The 22124-nt window shown below is 50.8% G+C and overlaps 5 protein-coding genes across 5 annotated transcripts in view; all 5 read right to left on the bottom strand.

Annotated features, from left to right (window-relative positions):
- LOC146220356 (protein unc-13 homolog B-like) overlaps positions 1–13177 on the bottom strand; it is a 33914-nt gene extending 20737 nt beyond the window's left edge. The window contains exons 1-6 of the mRNA XM_084693781.1: positions 12968–13177; positions 12761–12851; positions 2936–2982; positions 2651–2729; positions 1541–1615; positions 912–1131 (exon numbers count right to left, since the gene is read on the bottom strand). Of these exons, the coding sequence (XP_084549907.1) occupies positions 912–1131; positions 1541–1615; positions 2651–2729; positions 2936–2982; positions 12761–12851; positions 12968–13050 (595 nt within the window). The 5' untranslated portion in view covers positions 13051–13177. The remainder of the gene's footprint in view (positions 1–911; positions 1132–1540; positions 1616–2650; positions 2730–2935; positions 2983–12760; positions 12852–12967) is intronic.
- On the bottom strand, positions 3956–6481 carry LOC146220357 (uncharacterized). The gene has a single exon (XM_084694239.1). The coding sequence runs from the start codon at positions 6479–6481 to the stop codon at positions 3956–3958; it is 2526 nt and encodes an 841-aa protein (XP_084550365.1).
- Positions 13178–13537: 360 nt separating the features above from the next.
- Positions 13538–14263, bottom strand: LOC146220355 (uncharacterized). Its single transcript, XM_084694258.1, has one exon. The coding sequence runs from the start codon at positions 14261–14263 to the stop codon at positions 13538–13540; it is 726 nt and encodes a 241-aa protein (XP_084550384.1).
- A 271-nt stretch (positions 14264–14534) lies between these two features.
- Positions 14535–16210, bottom strand: LOC146220354 (uncharacterized). The gene is made up of 2 exons (XM_084694257.1): positions 15151–16210; positions 14535–14551 (listed from the first exon to the last, which is right to left on the bottom strand). The coding sequence occupies exons 1-2, from the start codon at positions 16208–16210 to the stop codon at positions 14535–14537; spliced, it is 1077 nt and encodes a 358-aa protein (XP_084550383.1).
- A 1336-nt stretch (positions 16211–17546) lies between these two features.
- On the bottom strand, positions 17547–21949 carry LOC146220353 (uncharacterized). Its single transcript, XM_084694256.1, has 5 exons — positions 20989–21949; positions 20811–20931; positions 18665–20138; positions 18312–18604; positions 17547–17637 (listed from the first exon to the last, which is right to left on the bottom strand). The coding sequence occupies exons 1-5, from the start codon at positions 21947–21949 to the stop codon at positions 17547–17549; spliced, it is 2940 nt and encodes a 979-aa protein (XP_084550382.1).
- Positions 21950–22124: the final 175 nt, after the last annotated feature.

Raw genomic sequence — 22124 nt, 5'->3', positions numbered from 1 at the left:
TCTATTTCTGTTATATCTCAGAAACACTGATTATGTTTCAATATGAGAGACACCCGAGTGATGGATAGCTGGTGGAGGACACCTCATGCTCTTTAAGACATCAATCATAACCTGTAATCAACAGAATACACCTGGATACCCAGTCTGTGCTGACAGCTGTAATATTAGATGGTGATGAGGCAGACGAAAATAATCCAAATAGGAAGCTTTCCTGCCACAAACCCAGCTGACAAAGCATGGACCGATGTCAGGGGTGTCAGTCAAGAGAAATGACACGCCCTGAAAGCCGTCGCGGATGAACCGGCGACTTGTTCACCGACTGTCAATGGTTGACATTGTAATTCTGAGGCGGGCGTCGTCTCGGTAACACAATGACGGCGGAGTCAAGAAAACCCGCATTACCATGATGACTCAGAATAAAGGTTTAAAAAAAATAACAGTGTGGATGAGCAGTTTTAGGACGGGGTTACAAAGGTCAAAGGTTGTGTGCTTGTGCCCCACTGGACACTCAGGGGTCAATCCTAAAATGCTCCTAAAATGAAGTCTTCAGGAACCCCTAAACACCCCCTTGTGGTTCCTACTTCTCTACAACCCAGCCTCTATCCAGGAGCCCTCTTCCCCAGCCCCAGCCTCTATCCAGGAGCCCTCTTCCCCAGCCCCAGCCTCTATCCAGGAGCCCTCTTCCCCAGCCCCAGCCTCTATCCAGGAGCCCTCTTCCCCAGCCCCAGCCTCTATCCAGGAGCCCTCTTCCCCAGCCCCAGCCTCTATCCAGGAGCCCTCTTCCCCAGCCCCAGCCTCTATCCAGGAGCCCTCTTCCCCAGCCCCAGCCTCTATCCAGGAGCCCTCTTCCCCAGCCCCAGCCTCTATCCGGGCCTCAAGCCTCTATATCTCTCCCCAGGGTTGTCACTCACGCTGAAGGCAGTCAGCGTTGAGCAGCTCCTGGCATTTCTCGTGACACTTGACCCCGCACTCGGAGCATCGCATGCCCTGGCGGGCGATGCCCCACAGCAGGCCCTCGCACTCGTAACAGTAGGTGGGCGTGGTGGCCGTCCACACCTCAAAGTTGTGGGGCGTGGTGCAAGAGATGGGGTAGATGAGAGCCTGCAGGGTCTTCTTGTAGACATGGTTCTTCTGCGGGACGGAGGTGGAGGGGGAGGAGGAAGAGGGTGAGGAGGAGGAGGGGGAGGAGGTGGAGGGGGAGGAGGTGGAGGGTGAGGAGGTGGAGGGGGAGGGGGAGGAGGAGGAGGAAGAGGGTGAGGAGGAGGAGGGTGAGGAGGTAGAGGGGGAGGAGGGTGAGGAGGTGGAGGGGGAGGAGGTGGAGGAGGGTGAGGAGGTGGAGGGGGAGGGGGAGGAGGTGGAGGAGGGTGAGGAGGGTGAGGAGGTGGAGGGGGAGGAGGGGGAGGGGGAGGAAGTGGGGAACACAGAGCAGAGAGAGAGGAGAGGATCAGTGGTTTTTGTTGTGAGCTTGCTCATGCTTAAAACAGATGATCAGAAGCCAATGCATCCAAGCACACCGACAGTAACATGTTCCTGTGCTCACCAGTTCTTCGTCCTTGATGGAGGAGCGAGCGGCCATGGCGGAAGTGATGCCGGCCTTCCTGGCCTGGACCAGAGACTACGCAGTGTTGGGGTGGCGGGAAGACAAGTCAGACACACACAAAGAACACACACACACACCCCATACCTTCACCGGATGGAATCCCCACCATCCCCCAAAACAGAAAGCACATTTGACGTCATGTTACCAGAGGCTTGCGTGAGGAACACCCCCCCCCCCCCCCCCCGGTTAGCAGCCTAGAGAGAGAGAGCCACTGAGGCTAAACACCTACTGTGGTTAGATGGGGTCACTAATGTAGGGGCTGGAGCTAGGGCTGTTACTCCAGGTTAGAGGTGACTACGGGAAGAACAGAACCATCACCCAACACACAGGTCGGAAGAAAAGGTGAGTTTGTGTCTGTGTAGGAGTGTGTGCGTGTGTGTGTGTGTGTTTGTGCGAAGGAAGATTCCACCCGGAGTCTTTGAGTGATGGTCTGAACATGCCTCGGCATGTAAAACAAAAAGGAATAAAAACCCAAAAGGACAGGGGAAGATGGAAGTTTGTGTGGTGAAACTCTTCTACCATATCAAGTAGGAACAAATTCAGCCGGGATCAAAATGGGATCCACGATTCAAATGGACACAAGACGGAGCGTGAACCACGCAGGGCATCCATAGCCGTGTGTGTAACTTGTAGTTGCATGAGGTACAAAAACAAGCGGTGCCATTCGTCCTACTTGATATTCAGTATTGTCTTGTTTTGAAAGACTGAAGAGAGGGGCGCCTGTGCTCTATCCACTTACCATAGCCTGACCAAGGAGAGAGATCAAGAGAGTTGTGGGGGACAATTAGGGGGTGTAGGAGAGGAGGGAGAGAGAGGTCAGAAGACTGAATACACACTCCTCTCACACGGCTGAATCCTGGTACTCTAAACTCATCATCTCAATCAATATTTTGACCCAAAACGTAAAAACCCTGGCCTGTTTATTTGTATTTTTTTTTGTAATATTTGTATTTATACATGACCTTGACAATGACAGGGTCAACAAATGCTGGTGACGCCAAGGAGAAACAGCAGTTTGACGCTGGAAAAGGGGGGGAAAGCAGAACTCACCACTTCGCTGACCAGGGGGATGGGCTTCCGTTTGCGGAGGTCAGGCATGCTGTCGATCCCGAACATCCCACTTCCTCCGCTGTAGGGGCCAGGGAAGAGCAGCGCAACGTTAGAAACTTAGCTCAGTGGTTAAAGCATCTGACTGCAGATCGGTCAAGGTTCCAATCTCCAATTATCGCATGAGACATGAGCAGATTGCATGAACTACTATTATTCAGTGCGGTCAGTTGTGCACACATGTTTCCAGTTGAACTCTGACTGACAGACACGTAGGGCTTCACTTACCCCGGTTTGACCCAGGCTTGTCTGCCGTTTGGTCCTTCATCACGAACCTGCGGAGTAACAAACACAGTTGACATTCAGGCATTCTGTGTATTTAGACAGATCACCAAACAGGGTGACACATAAGGAGACTTGGGATTGGTTGGTTGGTTGAGTTTCACCTTCGTTACATAATGCTACTGAGGGAAGCATAGTAGGAGCTATGCCCCCCCAAAACTTATAGGTCGATAAAGGATCACATGATACGACACATACTGTGCGATCCACAGGCTGGTTCCAAAAATGGTTTCAAAGTCGATCAGCACTCACAACTTGGTACATCGTTTTGGGACAAAATATTTTCGGCCCAAAAAATTGAGCAAAAATTCAAGGTTCGGAAATTCAGGTTGTTCAAATTCAAACGGTTAAGTTCAGGTAACAAAAATTAAAATGTTCATAAAATTCTGAGGGGAACCAGACTTAATCTTTTTTCATTTTTGTCAAGCTTGACCTCCTTAAAACACCACACGAGCAATTCTCTTGATCCCAACAATGTCAGAGACATTTACTCCCCCAGCTCGTCTTTAAGGGTAAAGTTACTGTAAGTGTCATATGGTATGTGTCATCCAATAATTATATACATTCCACAAGAGCCAAACTCAAACTCATGACAGTGATCAGCACAGCAGCAGGTGAAATTGATGCCTAACAAGGGAACAGGAAGTTTACATGCTCCATGCATAGGACACAGAAACACAAGAAAAAAACTAAACGCAAAAATAAAAATAAAACATTGTAGCATAACCGAACAAGAGTAAAACAACGGAACAATAAAACAACACAACTGAAGTGGAGTTAAGTTGAAACCTGATCTTCTTCTCTGCTGCTTTCTGTGAGAAAAAATAAAATAATCAAATGAACAGAATCAGGTTAAGTTAGTAGGGCAGGTATAGATTAAACTGATCACGAACAACGTTCATGCCATTAAGGCATTATCAGTGCTATGGTGCATCAAGACTATTTCTGGGGCCTTTTCTGGGTTTGTCAATAGGCGAATGAAGAACCGGTTGTACCTGGGTTGAACTCGTCTTCAGAAAAAGTGGAGCCCTGAGTTTTGGACAGCCTGCGCCTGGTTTGTCTCTTCTCCTTCAGAATACGCTGGAAATTAGCTAGTCGTTCCTTGTGGCTCGGGTCCAACTGACCGACCTCCGTTTGATCTGACGCATGCGCTTCTCCTATTGAACTTAAGCCCACTGGCCCTGGACTGGACATGGGCTGTACCGGGCTCTGCCCAGGCGACTGTCCTTCTAGCGTCTGGTCGGACAGTCCTCCCGGCCCAGGCGACTCTCCTTCCAGCGTCTGGTCGGACAGTCCTCCCGGCCCAGGGCTTAGCACCTGTCTGCCCGGGCTGTGGTCCGGTGTCAGGTCTGGGTTGGACAGCTCCCCATCCGTCTGGTTCTGCCCTCGGCTGTCAGAGAGCTCCAGGGAATGGTACTCGGTAGGGGTGCAGAGAGACTGGCTGAGTGGGGAGGCGTGCAGGGAGCCGCTGGGTTCCTCCGGGGCTTGCCGGCAGTCCACATAGACGGAGCCCTCGCTGGGTTCTTCCAGCAGAGAGGCGGGACAGGGCTGAGAGGACGGCAGGCGTGTCTCCGAGTGCTGTGGCATGCTCGTTTGGGACGAGCATCTGGCTGGAGACGCCGCCGCCGCCGCCGCCTCCGATTGGCCGTCGTCCCTGGGACACTCTGGGCTGGAGCCCTCCAGCTTCCTCAGAGCGCCCTTGAGCGCCGACTTGAAGGTGAGGACAGCCTTGCCGATGCTTTTCACGTCGAAGCCCGCCGCCGTCGCGGGGCGCGGTTCCTCGTGGCGCGGGCTGGCCGCCTCCGACTGCCCCCACCCCGCCTCGCCGTCTCCAGCACCACCCGGCTCCAGCCACGCCCCCTCCAGGCTCTCGGCCGAGCCCGCGTCCAGGGTGTCGGCGGGGGACGGGCAGCGGTCCAGGTAGGGCGTCGGCGGGTCCAGGTAGCCGTCGTCGCAGTCGGTGAGCAGCACGGTGGAGCGACTCAGGCTCCGGGACGGCGGCCCGCTGCCCAGCTCGTCGGCATAGGCGTCCACGGTGTGGTAACCGGAGCTACGCGAGTAAGGGCAGTTGGCGGAGCAGTCGCACTCCAGTTGCCCGCTCCCTCCGTGCAGCCTGGCAGGCCTCCAATCCTGCAGGCTGGACGAGCTGGAGGGGGAGTTGGATAGGCGCCGGTGCTGGTGCTGCCCAAACAGCAGGGACAAATGCTCAGAGCTGCCGCTGTTGGCCGACGACGGGCCAGGCGTGCTGCTGGTCTCCTCCCTGGCGTAGCGGTCCCAGCCCCCCGGCCCCCCGCACGTCCCCACCTCCTCACCGCTGTCGAGACGGGAGCGGAAGTCCTCCTCGCTCCAGCCCGTCTCCCCGCTCACGCTTTGCTGCATGCCGGCAGAGGCCCAGCTTCCCCGCCACGCCGCGGCAGAGCCCGAGCTGTAGCAGGCGTCTCTCTCCAGGCAGCCGGAGCTCTGGCAGGAGGACAGGGAGCTGGTGCTGGGGCACTCCTGGCTGTAGAGGGAAAGGCTGGCCGGGTCTCCGGCGCCGGAGCGAGGCACGCCCGAGCTCTGGTCCGAGTGCTCCTGGACGGTCAGTTCCGGGTGGCATGAGGAAGGCCTCTCCCTCCACCGCTTGGGGGACGGTCGTGGAGGCTCGTGGACCGGGTCTCTGTCCCAGTCCGGGTGAGCCGACGGCGGGCTGGTGGGGCTCCTGTCAAGGGCCACCAGGGCGTTCTGTCTGCCCAGGCTCCCGCGCCTGGCCCTGGGCCTCTGAGGAGGCTGGTTTTGGGGCGCGGCCGAGGCGCCCGAGTAGAGATCTCCGATCTCGCTGAGCACGGCGTCCACGCAGCAGGACACCTGGTCTACGGAGCCGCGCACCGACGAGAGGTAGAGCCGTAGGTCCGAAATCTCCTCCTGGATCTTGTTTATCCCCCGGAGTTCTTTAAGGATGTGTTCGACTATGTTTCCGGACCCTTCTTCCGCCGCCTCTTCCTCCTCCTCCTCGCTGGGCCCGTGTGTGATGTCGAGAAGGTCCACCACCCCTATCCCGTCCTGACACTCTGAGCTCTCCCCAGAGGGAGTGAGGTCACCGACATCTGCACAGGGGCCGTTGGTTCGGAGGGTACAGGCGGCGTCGACGTAGCCCTCCAGACCCACCTCAAGCCCACCCAGGGCAGGTGTGAGTGGGACCGTGCGAGTCCCGGTGTGGCTGTGTCCGTTGGGTAGGGGGCACACGCCTGTTATCTTCCCATCGGAGGGGTCTTTGTTCAGGCCACAGATGAACGCGTCCTGCCCCACCTCCATGGGCCTCGGCTGGGGGCGACGTGGAGAATTCTCCCCTCGACCTTCCGGAAACCTCTGTAGTTTCCTCTTGCTGTTTCGCCTCACCTTGGGGCTCTGGGTCTGGGCTCTCTTCTGACCCGGCTCCTTCCTCTTGGCCAGTTTGGTTGGAGATAGCTCAGTGTCGTCGGCTCCATCTTCCCTTAGGGGACTGGTGGGGAACATTCCAGACACCGGGGACTGTGTCTGGCTGGCTGGTCTCCCCCCCGAGGGACTGACCAGCACCTTACGCCTCAGAGCAGACAGGGAACTGACAACATCCTGAGAGGCAGGCCACTGAACTCCTCACATAACCTATATTTTCATGACTGGTAAGATAGAAAAGACACATCCTGAGAGAGGAGAGAGACAGAGAGAGCTACACTGACTTGAAGTAAACGTCAAAAATGTTATTCAAAAGATCTAAATGCCTTTTTAAATTTTTTTTTATTTCTAGTTCTTGGCATTTCTTACGTTTCACATTTTGATCACTGCTATACAATGAATAAGACTTCTCTCTTAGAATACAATCCCTAACATTCCTTATCCGTTTGCTTGGTTTTCTAATTTATCAGTCTAACAGAACAGAAAGCACAGAGAGAGAGAACACTGCAAACTCCAGCTGTTACAATGGCTTGCATGACATTGTGATGGTAGTAACGTGATTTAATAGAGCAATGTGGCTACAGCTTTATATACCGAGTGGTCAAATGTTTGTGAGTTTGTTTGACTCCTTTTCGCACGTACACAGAAGCCTTGCGCGGATTGGCCAGCACACAGCTGGCGTGAACTCTATCATTACGAAGCAGCGAAGAGACAGCTTTGTAATTAGATGACAGCTCAATTCTCTCCTGGAGGTCAGTGTCATTCTTGCGACCACACACCAGCACACACACAAGCATGCACATTCATACAGCAGCTGTATGACTTGAGATAGCAGTGGCCTGTCACCCCTGCATAAAAGACTCCTAAATCCCAGGATCCTGGGAAATATAATTAATGACATGACTCACTGCTCCTAGATATCCTATATCCATAACATGTTTGCCGACATCTGTGTACATATAACCTGAAACACAAATCTACTCATATAGGTATCAGTTCAAATGCTTTTTCACACAGACAAATCAGGTAATGATTTATATTATTATAGGAAAGACACACACCATTATCTGCTCCAGAGGAGTGTATTCTAGTATCCAGAGTAAGCAGCTCTGTGACAGCGTAAACGTGTGCTAAACGTGTTTGCGGTACTGCGCTGGTTCTGTCAGCAGCAGGAGAACAGAGTGACATGTCACCCTGTTCCCCTGGGAGCTATTATGTTGTTCAACTGGATCCCCGATGTGAATTAGTGCCGGCCAATTTCCGCAGGCTGTTGCCTCTTTTGTCTGACAAAGTGACAGTGGGGTGGTTTTAACCAGTCGCTCCCTCCCTCTTCCTCCGACCATCCCTCAAGCATAATTTGGTGTCCATTTAAAGCTGTGATAGGTAACGTTATAAAATAAATTCAACAGTTGGCTGGAAAATAGCTGGGCACTCCTAATATAGAAATGGACATTCCACTGGAGCAGAGCTGTGTGTGTTGATAGACAACTCTCAGAGGGTTTTTTACCAAAACATGTTTTTCTTTATATGTTACTGAAGTTGTACCTTTAAGTAAAACTCAGTGGAATTACTTTACTTGAACTTTTTAGGGTGGTAAACTGCATGAACATGACTGGAGGGAATTAGATAAATTAACATTTACTGATAACATCTTTATAAAACTTTCTATTGCAGGTGGACAAAACCCCCTACATACGTTAAACTTAGAATCCTTTTTTATCATCTCTCTGCTCGGGTTTTTTTTCTGTTCTGGCAGCCATGCTTACATGGTGAACCTACAGAACTACATTACCTACAGAACTACATTACCTACAGAACTACATTACCTACAGAACTACATTACCTACGGAACTACAATACCTACAGAACTACATTACCTACAGAACTACATTACCTACAGAACTACATTACCTACAGAACTACATTACCTACGGAACTACAATACCTACAGAACTACAATACCTACGGAACTACATTACCAACGTAAGCAGAACTATTTTCCCCATGTGTGACAAATGTTGATTTTACTCAAAGAGAAGAGATGGAGCATCATTGAAATTCCAGGACAGTTTTGTCTGTTACTCTCACAAATGGATTTAGGGCAGACATAGGCTCCACTGGGACTGTGTTTTTGAAAAGACAGACTTTGGCAGAGAGCCTAAAGTTAATAATTGACAGTGAAAAATGAATTTATGGGATAATTTCTGTCTTTACACACGTAACTACACTCAATATAATATGATTAAATCCTATACAGAACAGAATAGAACAATTTCAGAAATATAGAAACCAAATTACATGTGACCTTTAAAAAAGGGTTAGGCTCCTCTGTGTCTTCAATAGTCCAGGAATTCTAACTTGTGTTACACCAGATAGACTCTAGTTGACGGACGTTACTCCTGCAATTTGATAGCGAGTGAGGGTTCGATAGTGAGCACGAGAGAGAGCGAGTGAGGGTTCGATAGTGAGTACGAGAGAGAGGGAGTGAGGGTTCGATAGTGAGCACTAGAGAGAGGGAGTGAGGGTTCGATAGTGAGCACGAGAGAGAGGGAGTGAGGGTTCGATAGTGAGCACTAGAGAGAGGGAGTGAGGGTTCAATAGTGAGCACTAGAGAGAGGGAGTGAGGGTTTGATAGTGAGCACGAGAGAGAGGGAGTGAGGGTTCGATAGTCAGCACGAGAGAGAGGGAGTGAGGGTTCGATAGTGAGCACGAGAGAGAGGGAGTGAGGGTTCGATAGTGAGCACGAGAGAGAGGGAGTGCCCGAAGAAAACTTCATTAGCCTACCCTCCCACTGCAGGTTTAACCTCTGTTCAGAAGAACTCGGGAGACATGAGGTGTGCATTAGCATGATAAGAGCAAGGCTGGCAGACAGCGTAATCATGCAAACCACTAAGAACTGCCTGGAGGACTCAGGGGGTTATTAGTGATGGGCATTTAGAAGGAGCTGCTGAGGGCCATTGGGATGTCAGGCCAAACGACGGCGGATGGATAAATTGAGGAGGAGTTTAAACGGTCAGGAATCAGATACCCAACTGGAGCATTAGACTTCCAATTTGAACCGACATTTCTTTTGCCATTTCTGCTCTATAATCAATTTTCCGTGACATTGTGGCAAGTCCGGAGGCCTAAATTAAATGGCTTTTCTGGTGTGAAATATTGGCAATATAGATACCGTAAGATGGACACAAGTCATTTTAAGTGGGTCCTACACTTACGGTAATAGACACAGACCGTTCCTTAATTCTGACCACCAAAAACACTTGTCAGAACTCTTGCACTTTTGAACCTTGACCTTGCACTATTTATACATGTCACGTTGGATCGAATCGCATGCTAAAATGAACCAAAATGTAGCGTTAAGTGCAAAGCAAGCTTCTGGCGACCACTGCGCCGTATCCAGCCGCACTGGGCAGCCAGCGCTACTCCATGTGCCTGTCTGACCAGGGGCTCGTCAGTAACCTGACCTGACTGAGACGGGGGAAAGCAGGCTGGTTGTAGTCTGGGTAGAGCCTGACTGAGTGTCGTGGCTCTGCCCCGCAGCTATGTCCTTTCTCTCTGTGCTTCATGGTCTGTGGCCTGGAAGAAAAAGAGCCGGGCTCGCTTTGCTCTTCTTTGTCGACTGACGGTTCTGATTCCGCGGAGCTTCATCTTGTCGTTTTTTTTTAGTTTAGCGAAGTCTGAGTCACTTATCTTGAGCTACTCGAGATCAGCATCGTTATTTCATGCAGATGGACACCGAGACATTTGTGAAAAGGACTTAATCTGCCTTAATCTGTTTATAAAAAAGGGGGGGAAAGTATGATATCGTAATCTATCGTAGTCGATATGCAATATTCAAAAAAGTTATCACGGCTGTGGACTGCACTGGCTGTGGACTGCACTGGCTGGAACTGCGCGCTGACTAAACAAATATAATCCATATGTAAAAGATAAACCTTACCTCGTGTAGGCGGAAAAAGCTATTGAGGAAAACAGCGTGACACTTCTCAACAGAAGTATCACTTCACATTGAAGAGGCTTCCTGAAAAACTGCTCCGCAGATAAAGACAGGAGATCTCGTTCTTGTTCGTTCTTGTGAAAAATATAAATATTATAAAATCCATTTAGTCCAATGCTCTGCATTTAAAGCACAAACCAGTCCCAATTGGGCTTTCAGGTGATTAGTGGTTCATTCATACTGACAGAGAGGATTGCCGTCTCTCCCCTCTTAACACAACCAGGGCAAGAGAGTGCAGCAGGCTCACACGACAGTTCATTCTCAGTTAAGCATCCCTTCCTCCCTGCTCTCTCTCTCCCTCCCTCTCCCCCCCCCTCTCTCTCTCTCTCTCTCTCTGCTCCCTCTCCCTCTTCCTGTCCTCTGGCGACGTATTCCACCACAAAGCTAATCTGAAGCTGTGAAAATGCCAGTTCTCCCCCCCCCACCCACACTCCATCCATTCCTCCCTCTCCTTCTCTTTCTCTACTTCTTTCTCTCTCCCGCTGTCCTCAGTCCCTCTCTCTGTTCTCTGACTTCATAACCAAGACATGCATGCCAAACATATCGATTCACTCCGCCCCCCCCCCCTTCTCAGAGGCGCAGTCCTAAGCGAGCCAATATCCATTTCAGAAACTTCCACGAAAACGTGTCTCAGGACCCCTTTGTTGACGAATCGCCGCTTCCATCCATTATGCCGTCCTCTCTGTCACGCCTGCGACTGATGAATGTCTCGTTCTAATTCATTACAGTCTTGTCAGGGTGCAGCCTTGTGTCTTAAGTGCCTCCCTATGTCCCATAGTAAATAATACTTATATGGTTTTCACCTTGATCTGAGAAGCTGCCATCACAAGGCATTCACACAGTCATCCCAAACCAGTCTTAACAGAGCAATCCCCATAATAGAACTTCGATAACCCAGCTCCATGACAACAACCTCCCCCCTCCCCCCCCCTCTCCCCCCCCCCCACCCCCCACCCCTCGCATAACTGGACCAGTTAATTACAGGATGGATCTCTGCTCTACTGCTCTAACCCGTTTATTATGACTAGGCTATACTAGGCATCCATTGGTTGGGGTATGATTGATGAGGTGCCTTACTAGACACAACATCAGTACAGTACTACAGATGAATACAGTACATTTAATCTAAAAGACATATCGAGCACTCACTGTCTACATCACATGACCTGTAAAAAAAACAAGAAAAAAAAAAAAGAAAAAAGGATCCTTGCACGCTAATGCTAAATGATAAAATGAGCTTGCCAGAGTGCTCAGCCTTTAAATAAAATTACAAAAATTATATTAAATGGATTCTGGCCCCTTTTTGGCGATTTTGAAGAGCAGCCCTCTCATTTCATTCAAACGTACTCAAGTCTTGAAAGCCCCACGAGTGGAATTGACCTTCCCCATTGATCCTGTGCACCATATTTTGGTGCTTTAGCTCGTTTCACAATCTGTACGTGCAACCCCTTCTTCTTCTACTATCGTTTTCCCCAAAGTGAGCATCACCAACATCACTGGATAAAACATGGCCTGCATTCCCTTTGCAAATACGCAATAGAAAAATGGGATAAACAACACAGAAGCCGTGCTTCTGAATTTACCCCACGCTGTCCTGTGTCTCTCTCTGTGTCTCCCTATCTCTCTCAGCCTTCTCTCCTGCAAATCTCTCCCCCTCTCTCTCATTCAGGCTCTCCCTCTCTCTCCCCGAGGCTCGACTCACCCCTCCATTAGCTCAGGCACGGCAGAAAGATAGATGCAAAGCTACAGAGGATAACAAATAAACATAAGTGTGTCCCTGTGAAATATACGAGAAAAAAAAAAAAAGAAAAAAATTGGATTATTAAATAGACATTAATATAACTAAGAGAATAGGGCAAAGTTACTGTAAGAGAACGAATAGAGCGTGTGAGGATGTCACCTTGGGATTCAACAATACATGAATGCAAATTATGCATCTCTGGCACACGTGTTCGGCCACATATAGAAGAGCAAGACAATCACCACAAAATTACACAGTGCCATGACAAGAGGTGAAATTAACTGGAAATAGTTAAGGAGAGAGAAGGGATGGAAGGCGCAGAGTAAAGGTTGAACATTTCCAAGACTTAACAATGTACCATAATGGAACACAACACACCACTTTGCAACGTGTACATTCCAGGTACTGAGATGCTGACACAGAGAGAGTAAATCATCTTATGTTACTTTCCCCCCCTCACAACTGTAGAAGGTGGAACTCAACCAATCCACTAAAAGATATGAAAGGTGGGGGTACACAGAGAGAGAAGGGGGGGGGGGGTGTCATAAAGCAAAGCGGTGTTTGTGAAAACATTTGAGATATTACGAGACACTGGAGAAATAAGCAGGACACAATTTCTTACCTCCCGGAGTTGGACCCTGACTTTATTGACGGCCTTCAGCCAGCGTACTCTAGATGGGGAGAAGGGCAATGGAGGTCCACCCTCTTCAAACCTGAGACAATTACAGAATGTAGTTAAAGAGTATAGAGACATATTCATCTTGTAATTTCTCTGTAATTTGTGTCGACCACATGAAATAATGAGATGGCGTCCTGAACTGCAACTCACCTCTGTAGTTTGTTGGACTTTTTCTCGACTAGGGCTTCTTTTTTCATGGAGCCCTTGCCCATTTCCAGAGAGGCTTTGCGCATCTCTTCCTCCCCAAGAGCTGAATGACCGTTGCTGGGCAGGTGTCCATTGGTAGGGGGCTGCCCCTTGGCTGAGGAGCTGTGATAGGAATGGAAAGACTCTTCCAGCTCTGAGCCTCCTGCGCTCTCCTGACCCGTCTCACTAAGCTGAGAGCTGATCTGGCTGAGGTTTCCCGACGACCCAAAGCGACTACTTTCCACCGGACTGGAGTGACGAGAGGAGGGTGAGGGAGAGACTTTATGTTAGGACGGAACTGGTTGTTTTAAGGTCATAACTATCAGTACCATCACACAAGGACACAAACACTTGCTTAGGTAACAAGGCAACGTTCTACAGTACAACATGCACAATAACACGATGCTACACGTACAAGCACAGATAAAGCAAAGACGAAACGAGACGTAGGGGGTGGATTTCAGAGCTGGATCGGGGGTTTACTCTCCCCAAAATATCAATGCATTATAAATGGTGTTGGGGGAGCACCATTTATTATGCTTCTACTAGCCTTTTTGCACTCAATAGGTCCCTCTTGGACTGGTTTTCCAGCCGCACTCCGGGGCTGAGATCTGCAGAGGGGGGTGGGTCTACAAGGCATTCCTTTCCATTTTGGGACAGGGAGGCTGAAGGATCTATCTCGGAGATGCGTATCTGGGGTTTTGCTACGTCATCAACGGGACCTACCGATTCCGGCTTTTGGACTTCAGCTCCTGGGCCTTTTTCTAAGGTTTGCGGCTTCCCCAAACTTTGACCACTTGTGTCTTTGGCTGGCTTGTCACTGGCTTTGAGTTGGGTGGTGACTGTCGGACCCTGTGGCTTCGGAGGTTCAGTCTGCCAAGGGAAACCTAACTTAGCCCCAAATATCGAGGCTGTGGGAGGCTCTTGCTTTGTTGCTGTGGGCTTGTCTTCTTGGAACAGGCCTGCAGATAGGGTTTTGAATCCACCAAAAAGACCGCCACCTCCTTCTGTTTGGGGCATTGAAGGTAGGCCTTTGGGGATTGTGGGAGGAGTTGAAAATATGGAGCCAAGGGACATTCCAGCATCGCTAGGTCCAGACATGAAACCGAACATGGACTTTGGAGGGGGGGGTTCTGTAGTCTTTGGAAGGGGGGGTTCTGTAGTCTTTGGAATGGGGGGTTCTGGAATCCCCTTAGCAACTTCTGCTGCTGGGGCCGATTCGTTTGTAGCACTACTTTCAGGTTCTCCCCTGATTAACATGGGTTTCTCATGTATGACGTCCCCGTCTAACGGTATAGGCTTTTCTGTGGGCCTCACTTCAGCTGTAGAAGTGACTGAGGCAGTTCTTTGAGCAGGTGCTTTATTTGCAACCTGGTTGGAGTCAGATTCAGATGTAACCTGTTTGTCAGGTGATCTCAAGTCAGGAACTGTAGTGTGAGAACCTCCCTCGACGGGCTGATCTTTGGAAGTGATTCCCATTTTAGCCTCTGGTTGTGGTGTAGGGGCTGGCTTAGGCTCAGCTGCCTTTGGTTCAGCTGGCTTTGGGGGCTCAGGGGTTTTAAACACCCCAAAGAGATCGCTTTTAAGAGACTCTGTTGGGAGGCTTGCGGGGAGGCTTGTAGGCAGGCCAAAGAGAGAGGTTCTTTGTTGTGGTTGAGGACCTGGAGGAGGGGCAGAGGGCTTGAAAAAGGAGGACTGTGCTTGGGAGAAAAAGCCGCCCGTTGAAGGCTGAGAGGGAGCAGCTGGACTAGAAAACATCTTTGACATGAAACCGGAGACTACGTCGGCTGAGGAGTCGAGAACGGATTTCTCGGGTTCAGGAGGGTTCTGTTGTCCTTGTACGCCAGGCGTTGCTGAAGGCGCAGCTAGTTTAGCCTCAGTTCTGACTGGGATTTGATTCTGATTAGACTGATCACTCAGTGGCTGATCCGGTTTTGACGATGCCTCTGAAGCCGTGGCAGTTTGTTCTGCTTTAGGTTGAGTATCCACAGCAGTCTTATCAGTTTCCTGACCTACAGCTACCCCATCAGCAAATTTTCCATCCTTTTCTTGAGCATCTGACTTCAGGGATTGAGATGTCCCATCAAGCTGTCTCTGTGCCTGTGACAGCTGTGCGTCTTTGAGCACAGTAACTGAAGCTGAATCACCTGAATCTTTGCTTTTGAGGGCGACGTCATCAGAGTTGGGGGCAGGTGCAGCGGTTGATGCTTTAGCCTCCTCTGGTTGTTTGGATGGAGCCGTAGGAGCGGGAGCCGCTGCAGGACTAGAACCCCCAAACATGGAGAGCAAACCGGTCCCAGGCATTTCCTTAGCGGAAGAGGCACTGGGTAAAAGACCTCCCAGCATAGATCCACCTGTCTGTGAAGCAGCCGTCTGAGGAGCAGACCCCCCAAACATGCCTCCCAAGAGAGACCCTCCGGTCTGAGGGGTACTAGTTTGGGAGGAGGACCCTCCAAACATCCCCCCCAGTAACGACCCACCACTTTGAGGAGGGGCATTCTGAGTCGTCCCACCTCCAAACATGCCACCCAATAACGATCCTCCTGTCTGCGGAGCAGTCTGAGGTGCAGAGCCAGAAAACAAACCTCCCAGTAAAGATCCCCCTGTTTGAGCTGTGGCGTTTGGTGCAGCAGCCCCTCCAAACATCCCCCCCAATATGGATCCTGCAGTCTGTGGAGCAGCAGATGGCGGTGTAGGACCTCCAAACATGGAGAACAATCCTTTAGTTGGTGGTTCTTTAGGGGCGGAAGGAACAGGTTCGGGCCCTGGTGAAGGGGCCCCTGTCTGACCAGTAGGGACAGGTGCTGCCTGACCAGCAAGAGGAGCAGAGCCTTGACCAGTACTCTGCTCGGGAGAGGGTCCAGAGAACATTGAAAACAAACCTTTTCCTGGTATTTCCTTGGGTGCGGCTGACCCTGACATCCCAGCTTGTGAGGGTGCCGCCTGTGGTCCTGAGCCAGTGAACATGGACATCAAACCTGAAGCTGGGGGTTCTTTAGGTAGGGCAGGCTCTTGAGGACCAATGTCCGGGGTTGGTTCTTTTTGGACAGTTGCAGATTCTGGAGGAGGTTCCTTGGTTCCATCAGCATTGATGATCTCAACTTGAGTGATGTCTTTAGGAGTGTCCGGTTCGGTCACGGTAGTATCCGTGGTTGGGGCAGGCTTGGGTTCAGTAGATTGAGGACTAGTTCCACTGAGCATTGACATTAGCCCTTTGCCTGGTGTTTCACTGGTACTGGCTGTTCCAGAGAGAAAGCCACCGAGAAATGTTGAAGATGGAGAAGGGCCTTGTTGTGGGCTCGAAGAACCGAACATGGCAAGGAGACCTTTAGTCAGGGGTTCGTTTGGAGGGGCAGTAGATGATGGCGCTGATTCAATTGTTGTGCTTGCTTTCTGGGGTGGTGACGTGGGGCCACTGAACAAAGAAAACAAGCTTTTCATTGGCTGCTCAGTGGGTGCAGTGGTTCCAGAGCTAGAAGAATCTGGAGCAGGCCCTGCTGGTGGTGGGGCTTGCGCGGGGCTCGGCCCACTAAACATGGAGAGTAAACCTTTGGTAGGACTTTCATTGGAGGTTGATGAGACACCCAGAATCCCCCCAAGTATAGAGCTAGCTGGCGGCTGAGTTTGTGGTTGGGCTTCCGTTGGACTTGGTCCACTGAACATTGACAATAAACCTTTGGAAGGGGGTTCTGTTGGAGGAATAGATTCTGGAGCTGTGGAGCCAGTTTGAGGTTGAGGTGGTTGGTCTGGCTGACTTGGCTCAGATGACTGTGTGCTTGGCACAGCAGGTGGAACAACATCCTGGGAAGGCCGCTGAGCATTTGGCTGTGGGGGTCCAGAAAACATGGAGAGGAACCCTTTCACAGTTGGTTCCGGTTGTGGAGGAGTTGGCTGTGATGTTGCTTGAGGTGTGGGTCCAGTTGGAGGAGCAGGTTGGGGCGGACTTGGTCCAGAAAACATGGAGAGGAACCCTTTAACAGTTGGTTCTGGTTGTGGAGGGGTTGGCTGTGAAGATGCTTGAGGTGTGGGCCCAGTTTGAGGGGCAGGTTGGGGCGGACTTGGTCCCGAAAACATGGAGAGGAACCCTGAAACAGTTGGCTCTGATTGTGGAGGAGTTGGTTGTGATGTTGCTTGAGGTGTGGGTCCAGTTTGAGGGGCAGGTTGGGGCGGACTTGGTCCCGAAAACATGGAGAGGAACCCTTTAACAGTTGGCTCTGGTTGTGCTGGAGTTGGTTGTGATGTTGCTTGAGGTGTGGGTCCAGTTTGAGGGGCAGGTTGGGGCGGACTTGGTCCCGAAAACATGGAGAGGAACCCTTTAACAGTTGGCTCTGGTTGTGCTGGAGTTGGTTGTGATGTTGCTTGAGGTGTGGGTCCAGTTTGAGGGGCAGGTTGGGGCGGACTTGGTCCCGAAAACATGGAGAGGAACCCTTTAACAGTTGGCTCTGGTTGTGCTGGAGTTGGTTGTGATGTTGCTTGAGGTGTGGGTCCAGTTTGAGGGGCAGGTTGGGGCGGACTTGGTCCCGAAAACATGGAAAGGAACCCTTTAACAGTTGGCTCTGGTTGAGGTGGTGTCGGTTGAGGAGCTGTTCCTGGTGGATGTGAAGGCTGAGTTGGAGCGGCAGCCTGGGGTGGAGCTGGTTGGGAAGCAGATCCACCAAACAAGGACAACAGCCCAGAAACGGGAGATTCTTCTTTAGCTGCAGTAGTAGGTGCTGTTCCAGATAGCATATCCCCAAGGGCTCCAAAAAGCCCTCCAGCTGGTTTAGGTGGCTGCTCCTGTTTGGTCTCTCCTGTTGGTGGCATCGTCTGTGATCTCCCAGGTGTTGGAACAGGGCCAGAGGTGGGAGGAAAAACTTGAGACATGCTTTTACCTGGAAGTTGAGGTGCTTGACTTTGACTAAAACTATCTATCGTTTGTTGTTTCCGTATGCCTCTAGGTCTGGTCGATGGAGTCTCTGTAACACTGGGCTTCGGTTGCTGTGGAGGTGGGGGCTCTGATCCAAACAAACTACCTATAGATCCAAAGATAGTGGAAACTCCAGAACCTTCTTTATTTGGGGGAGCACTGCCTGTTAAGCTGGCAGTGGATCCTGTTAAGCTAGCATTGGAGCCAGTTGTTTCTTGTTGTTTTGACAGTGCCTGAGGGGATTTGGTTGGCTCTGGTTTCGGCTCCTCTATTCCTACGGCAGTTTTGAAAAAGCTCATGAACCCAGCCTGCGGCTCAGGTGGTTTTTCCACAGGTTTCTCAACGGCATGCTGGGTCTGTGATTGCGCAAGAGATGCAGATTGGTTTGGGGCCTTTGCTGACCCCACAGGCCCTGGTGCGACGGCGGGTTGTGTCGGCGGGGCTGACTGTTGGGACATTGTCGCTTGCCTTGCGAGCCTCGGCTTCGATGATGCAGCCTGTGACTGAGCAATGGGCTCTCTCATTTGTGTTGGAGGTGTGGGTATGATTCTAGGGGAGGCTGCAGCAGGCCGGTTCATTTGTTGGGTAACGGTTTGAGGCTGAGTTGTAGCTGGGGGATCCTCCTTTATGATCTTTGACTTTAGACTCTGGAAACCTGATGAGAAAATCCCCTTGGCTTGCTGGTCAACCGGAGTCTCAACCGCAGGTGATTCCCGTTTATCACGGGAGGTAACGGGAGATCTGAAACCGGCTGCTGCCTTGTTCGCATCTGCTGCGGAGGTTTTGCCGACGAACGAGGAAATTAATGACGATATTTTCTTGACTTGCCGATTAGGCAGTTCCTCCCCCGGGCTTACTCTTTTCCTCCATTCCTCCTCGGATGTGTCATCCACATGCTTCACTTTGACCCCAGAGGATGATCGCCGATGCTGGCGAGGCTGGTAGCAGTTGTACAAGCGCTGCTGGGCGGAGTCTGTGGTGGGGGTAGAGTTCAGTGAGATGGCTACCTTTTGAGCTAAAAGTGCTTTCAATTCCTGATTGTTCCAGTTAGGGCCTGTACGGTTACCGTTATGACAAGACAGATCCATGACTTCTGTGTAGGGATCCTGATACACATAGCCGGGTTGTCCTGAATCCATCCTGACTTTGTTGAGTCTATAATCAGAGAAATTCACAGGTTGCTCTCTCTGTGCGAGGAAGGAATTTTCAAACATCTGGGAAAAACGCTCCAGGTTTAAATTCATGATTTGGTTTCCTTTTCTGTAGGCAGCAGATAGATCCAGGGGTGCATTGAGGAGCTGTGGATCCCCCTGCCCAGGAAGCCAGAGGAGCTCATCTTCATTGTACAGAGGAACTTTGAAGCCACACACTGTGACCATTTCGTTGCACAGCCAAGCACTGGGGAACTTGTCAGACAGTGTTCCGTTTCTCCAGGACTCTCCCTCTGGGGCGCAGGCGTATACATATTCCCCCGCTGCGTCTGTCAGGAGGGCGTAAATGTACTCGTGATCAGTGTAGACGAAATATCCACATTCGCCATCGTCAGCTGGCCACCACATTCCTTGCTCTAAGAGTGCAAGCCATTGCTGGTACCATTCGTTCTCTTCCAGGTACATGAAATCTTCCCTTTCTCCATTTAGAGCTTGGGAATGGTTGAGATCACTTGGCCTTCTTAAATTATACTGGTTCTGATTGATCATTTCTTGCGATTGAAATTGTTGATCGCTTCCATAATGCCAATTAGCTGAATAAGAAAGGCTCGGAGCGTTCTCCTCATAATAACCCTCGTGATAGGTAACCCCGTTGAGGCTGTAACAGCTGCAGTCGTTAAATGAGTGCCATTTGCCAAATCTAGGATTACACGGTTTGGTACTCAAGTTTAACGCACTGTCTTCTTCTGATATGCATTGTGTATTGTGTCCCAAGTCATCAGTGCTGTTCCATAACTTCTTCTTGGCATAAGGATTGATGTGACCGCCTCTGGATGCAGCGGGTTGGTGAGATTCCGTCTGCTCGCGGTCGTAGTTGATTTCCTGCCATGTTTGCGGCGAACCGTATAGTTGTTGGCCGCTGATATTTGTGGCGCTCCAGTGAGGTGAGGAGCCTTGATACAACGCAGTGTCGGATGGGCGTCCATACAACAGATCGTCTGGTCGATGAGAAGGTTGTTGTTCGTTCTGAAACTGCTGCCATAGACTCGATTCTTGGATCCACTGATTCTCATCGTAACTGGAATGGATCCCGTACGAGGTCGTTGTAGTTTGGCCTCCATCTGGTCCAGTCACTGCATACAATGACTGATCACTTCCACTGAGATATCGTTGGGATGGCATCATTGTAGGGTTTTGGTATCCGTGTAAAATAGGATACATGCTGTCTGTGCTGTACGCGGATGGCATTGGGTGAAGTGCTGGGAGAGACCCATAATAACACGACTGCGATAAATCGCCTGTGCTGCAGGAAGTGTAGGGAGCTCTATTCTGAAGAGACCTCACAAAAGTTGTCGGAGTTCTCAAGTCTAAACTCTCCGTGTTGAAAGAGGCGGGGACACCGCCTACCACATGTCTGACTTCATGACTTGCAGCAAAATGATGTTGATTGCCTTGCCCAGTGTTGGACATAACTGGAAGGGAACCTGGGGTGCTAATAGTATGTACAGGCCATTGATCTGGATTTTGAACAATCATTTCAGCCTGCTTCTGTATGGTGGGCTCCTCCGTTGTATTTCTGTTGAAGAGTCCTGAGAGAAACCCTTTTTGTTGAGTAGGTGGCTCGTCTTCGACATGATGCATGGCAGATTGTTGTGAAGATCTCGCAGATTGTTGTGAAGGTGTAAGTGTAGATAGAGGAGTGATCTGGGATATCGGCCTGGCTGTTGTGATGGTGTTTTCCCTCTCTTGCTGTGTCGGCATGGGAGTTGGGGACTGGCTGATCGTTTCAACAGTCTCAGAAGACTTTGTTAACTTGCTGAACAGACCTGAGAGCGCTCCAGTCTGGCCTACTTCTTGCTGTGTCTGAGGGGCATAACTCTGGGATGAGGGCGCCTGAGGCCTGATTTCGTGGCCTATCGGGGTCTGCTGTTTCTGAGGCACATTGTCTGAGGAGGATTTAAATATCCCTGAAAGTAGACCACCAGGTTGACTCGGTCTCTGTGATGAAGCGTTTGTTTGTTGAACATGGCCTTGCACTGACATGCTCTGCCTTCCCTGAAACTGCTGGCTCTGAGACGTTCTGTGTTGTTGCTGTGTAGACGGGGGCTGCTGGTTTGACACGTTGTCCGCCGAGTTAAACTTTAAAAGTCCAGATAAAAGACCGCCTTGTTGAGAAGGAGACCTCTGTGGGATAGTTTGTTGCCTTGAAAAGCCGGGCTTATTAGCCTGCGCTTGTTGGTTAGCTAGTTCACTTGGGGATCTTGCTCTGAGTGGGGGTCCACGGTTTTGGCCCGGAATATTCTGTTGATTGATCCTAGGCTGGTTGGGACCACCTGTAGGTGGCTGGTTCGGGGGTTGAGAGACTTGACTGCTTGAAACGTTGTCAGAGGAAGCAAATTTAAACAACCCTGACAGTAGACCCCCGGGTTGCGGCGGGGGTTGCTGGGATGGGGCTGGTTGATGATGATGATTGGGGTGAACACCAGGGGGCGCCCCCTGCTGTTGAGGTTGGGACGCTTGCACGTTGGATACATTTTCTGTGGACGAAAACCTCAACAAGCCTGAGAGAAGGCCGCTGGGTTGAGGAGGAGGAGGCGCACTTTGTTGAGGGGGAGGGTTATGAGGGAACTGCTGCGGATTGTAGGCGCCGGGAGGTCGATTGCTCAGGGAAGTCTGCTGGGTTGGGTTTCCAGATATGTCGCTAGCAGAGCCTAATTTCAGTAGCCCGGACAACAGGCCTCCTTGTTGGGGTTGGCTAGAGCCGACGCGTGATGCATCATCTGTGGAGGTTGTTTTGAAAAGACCAGTCAAAAACCCTTGAGGTTCAGGCGGAGGTGCCGCTGCCGGCGTTGGGTTTGGTGACTGATGTTGATGTGGCCCAGACGGCATCTGGGACTGTTGAGGCCTATGTTGACCACTGGGAATATTTGGGTTTGAGCCATATGGAGCTGAAGGGGTGTTCTGATGCGAAGAAGCGTGCACGTTTTCATTTGAAGCTGGTTTGAACAGGCCGGAGAACCACCCCGTTTCTTGGTTCCCCTGCGGCTGTGTTCCGGGGATCGCG

This window comes from Hypomesus nipponensis, chromosome 27, assembly GCF_054491055.1.
Source record: "Hypomesus nipponensis isolate SF chromosome 27, ASM5449105v1, whole genome shotgun sequence".
NCBI classification, from domain to species: domain Eukaryota; kingdom Metazoa; phylum Chordata; class Actinopteri; order Osmeriformes; family Osmeridae; genus Hypomesus; species Hypomesus nipponensis.
This window is presented reverse-complemented; position numbering and strand designations above follow the sequence as displayed.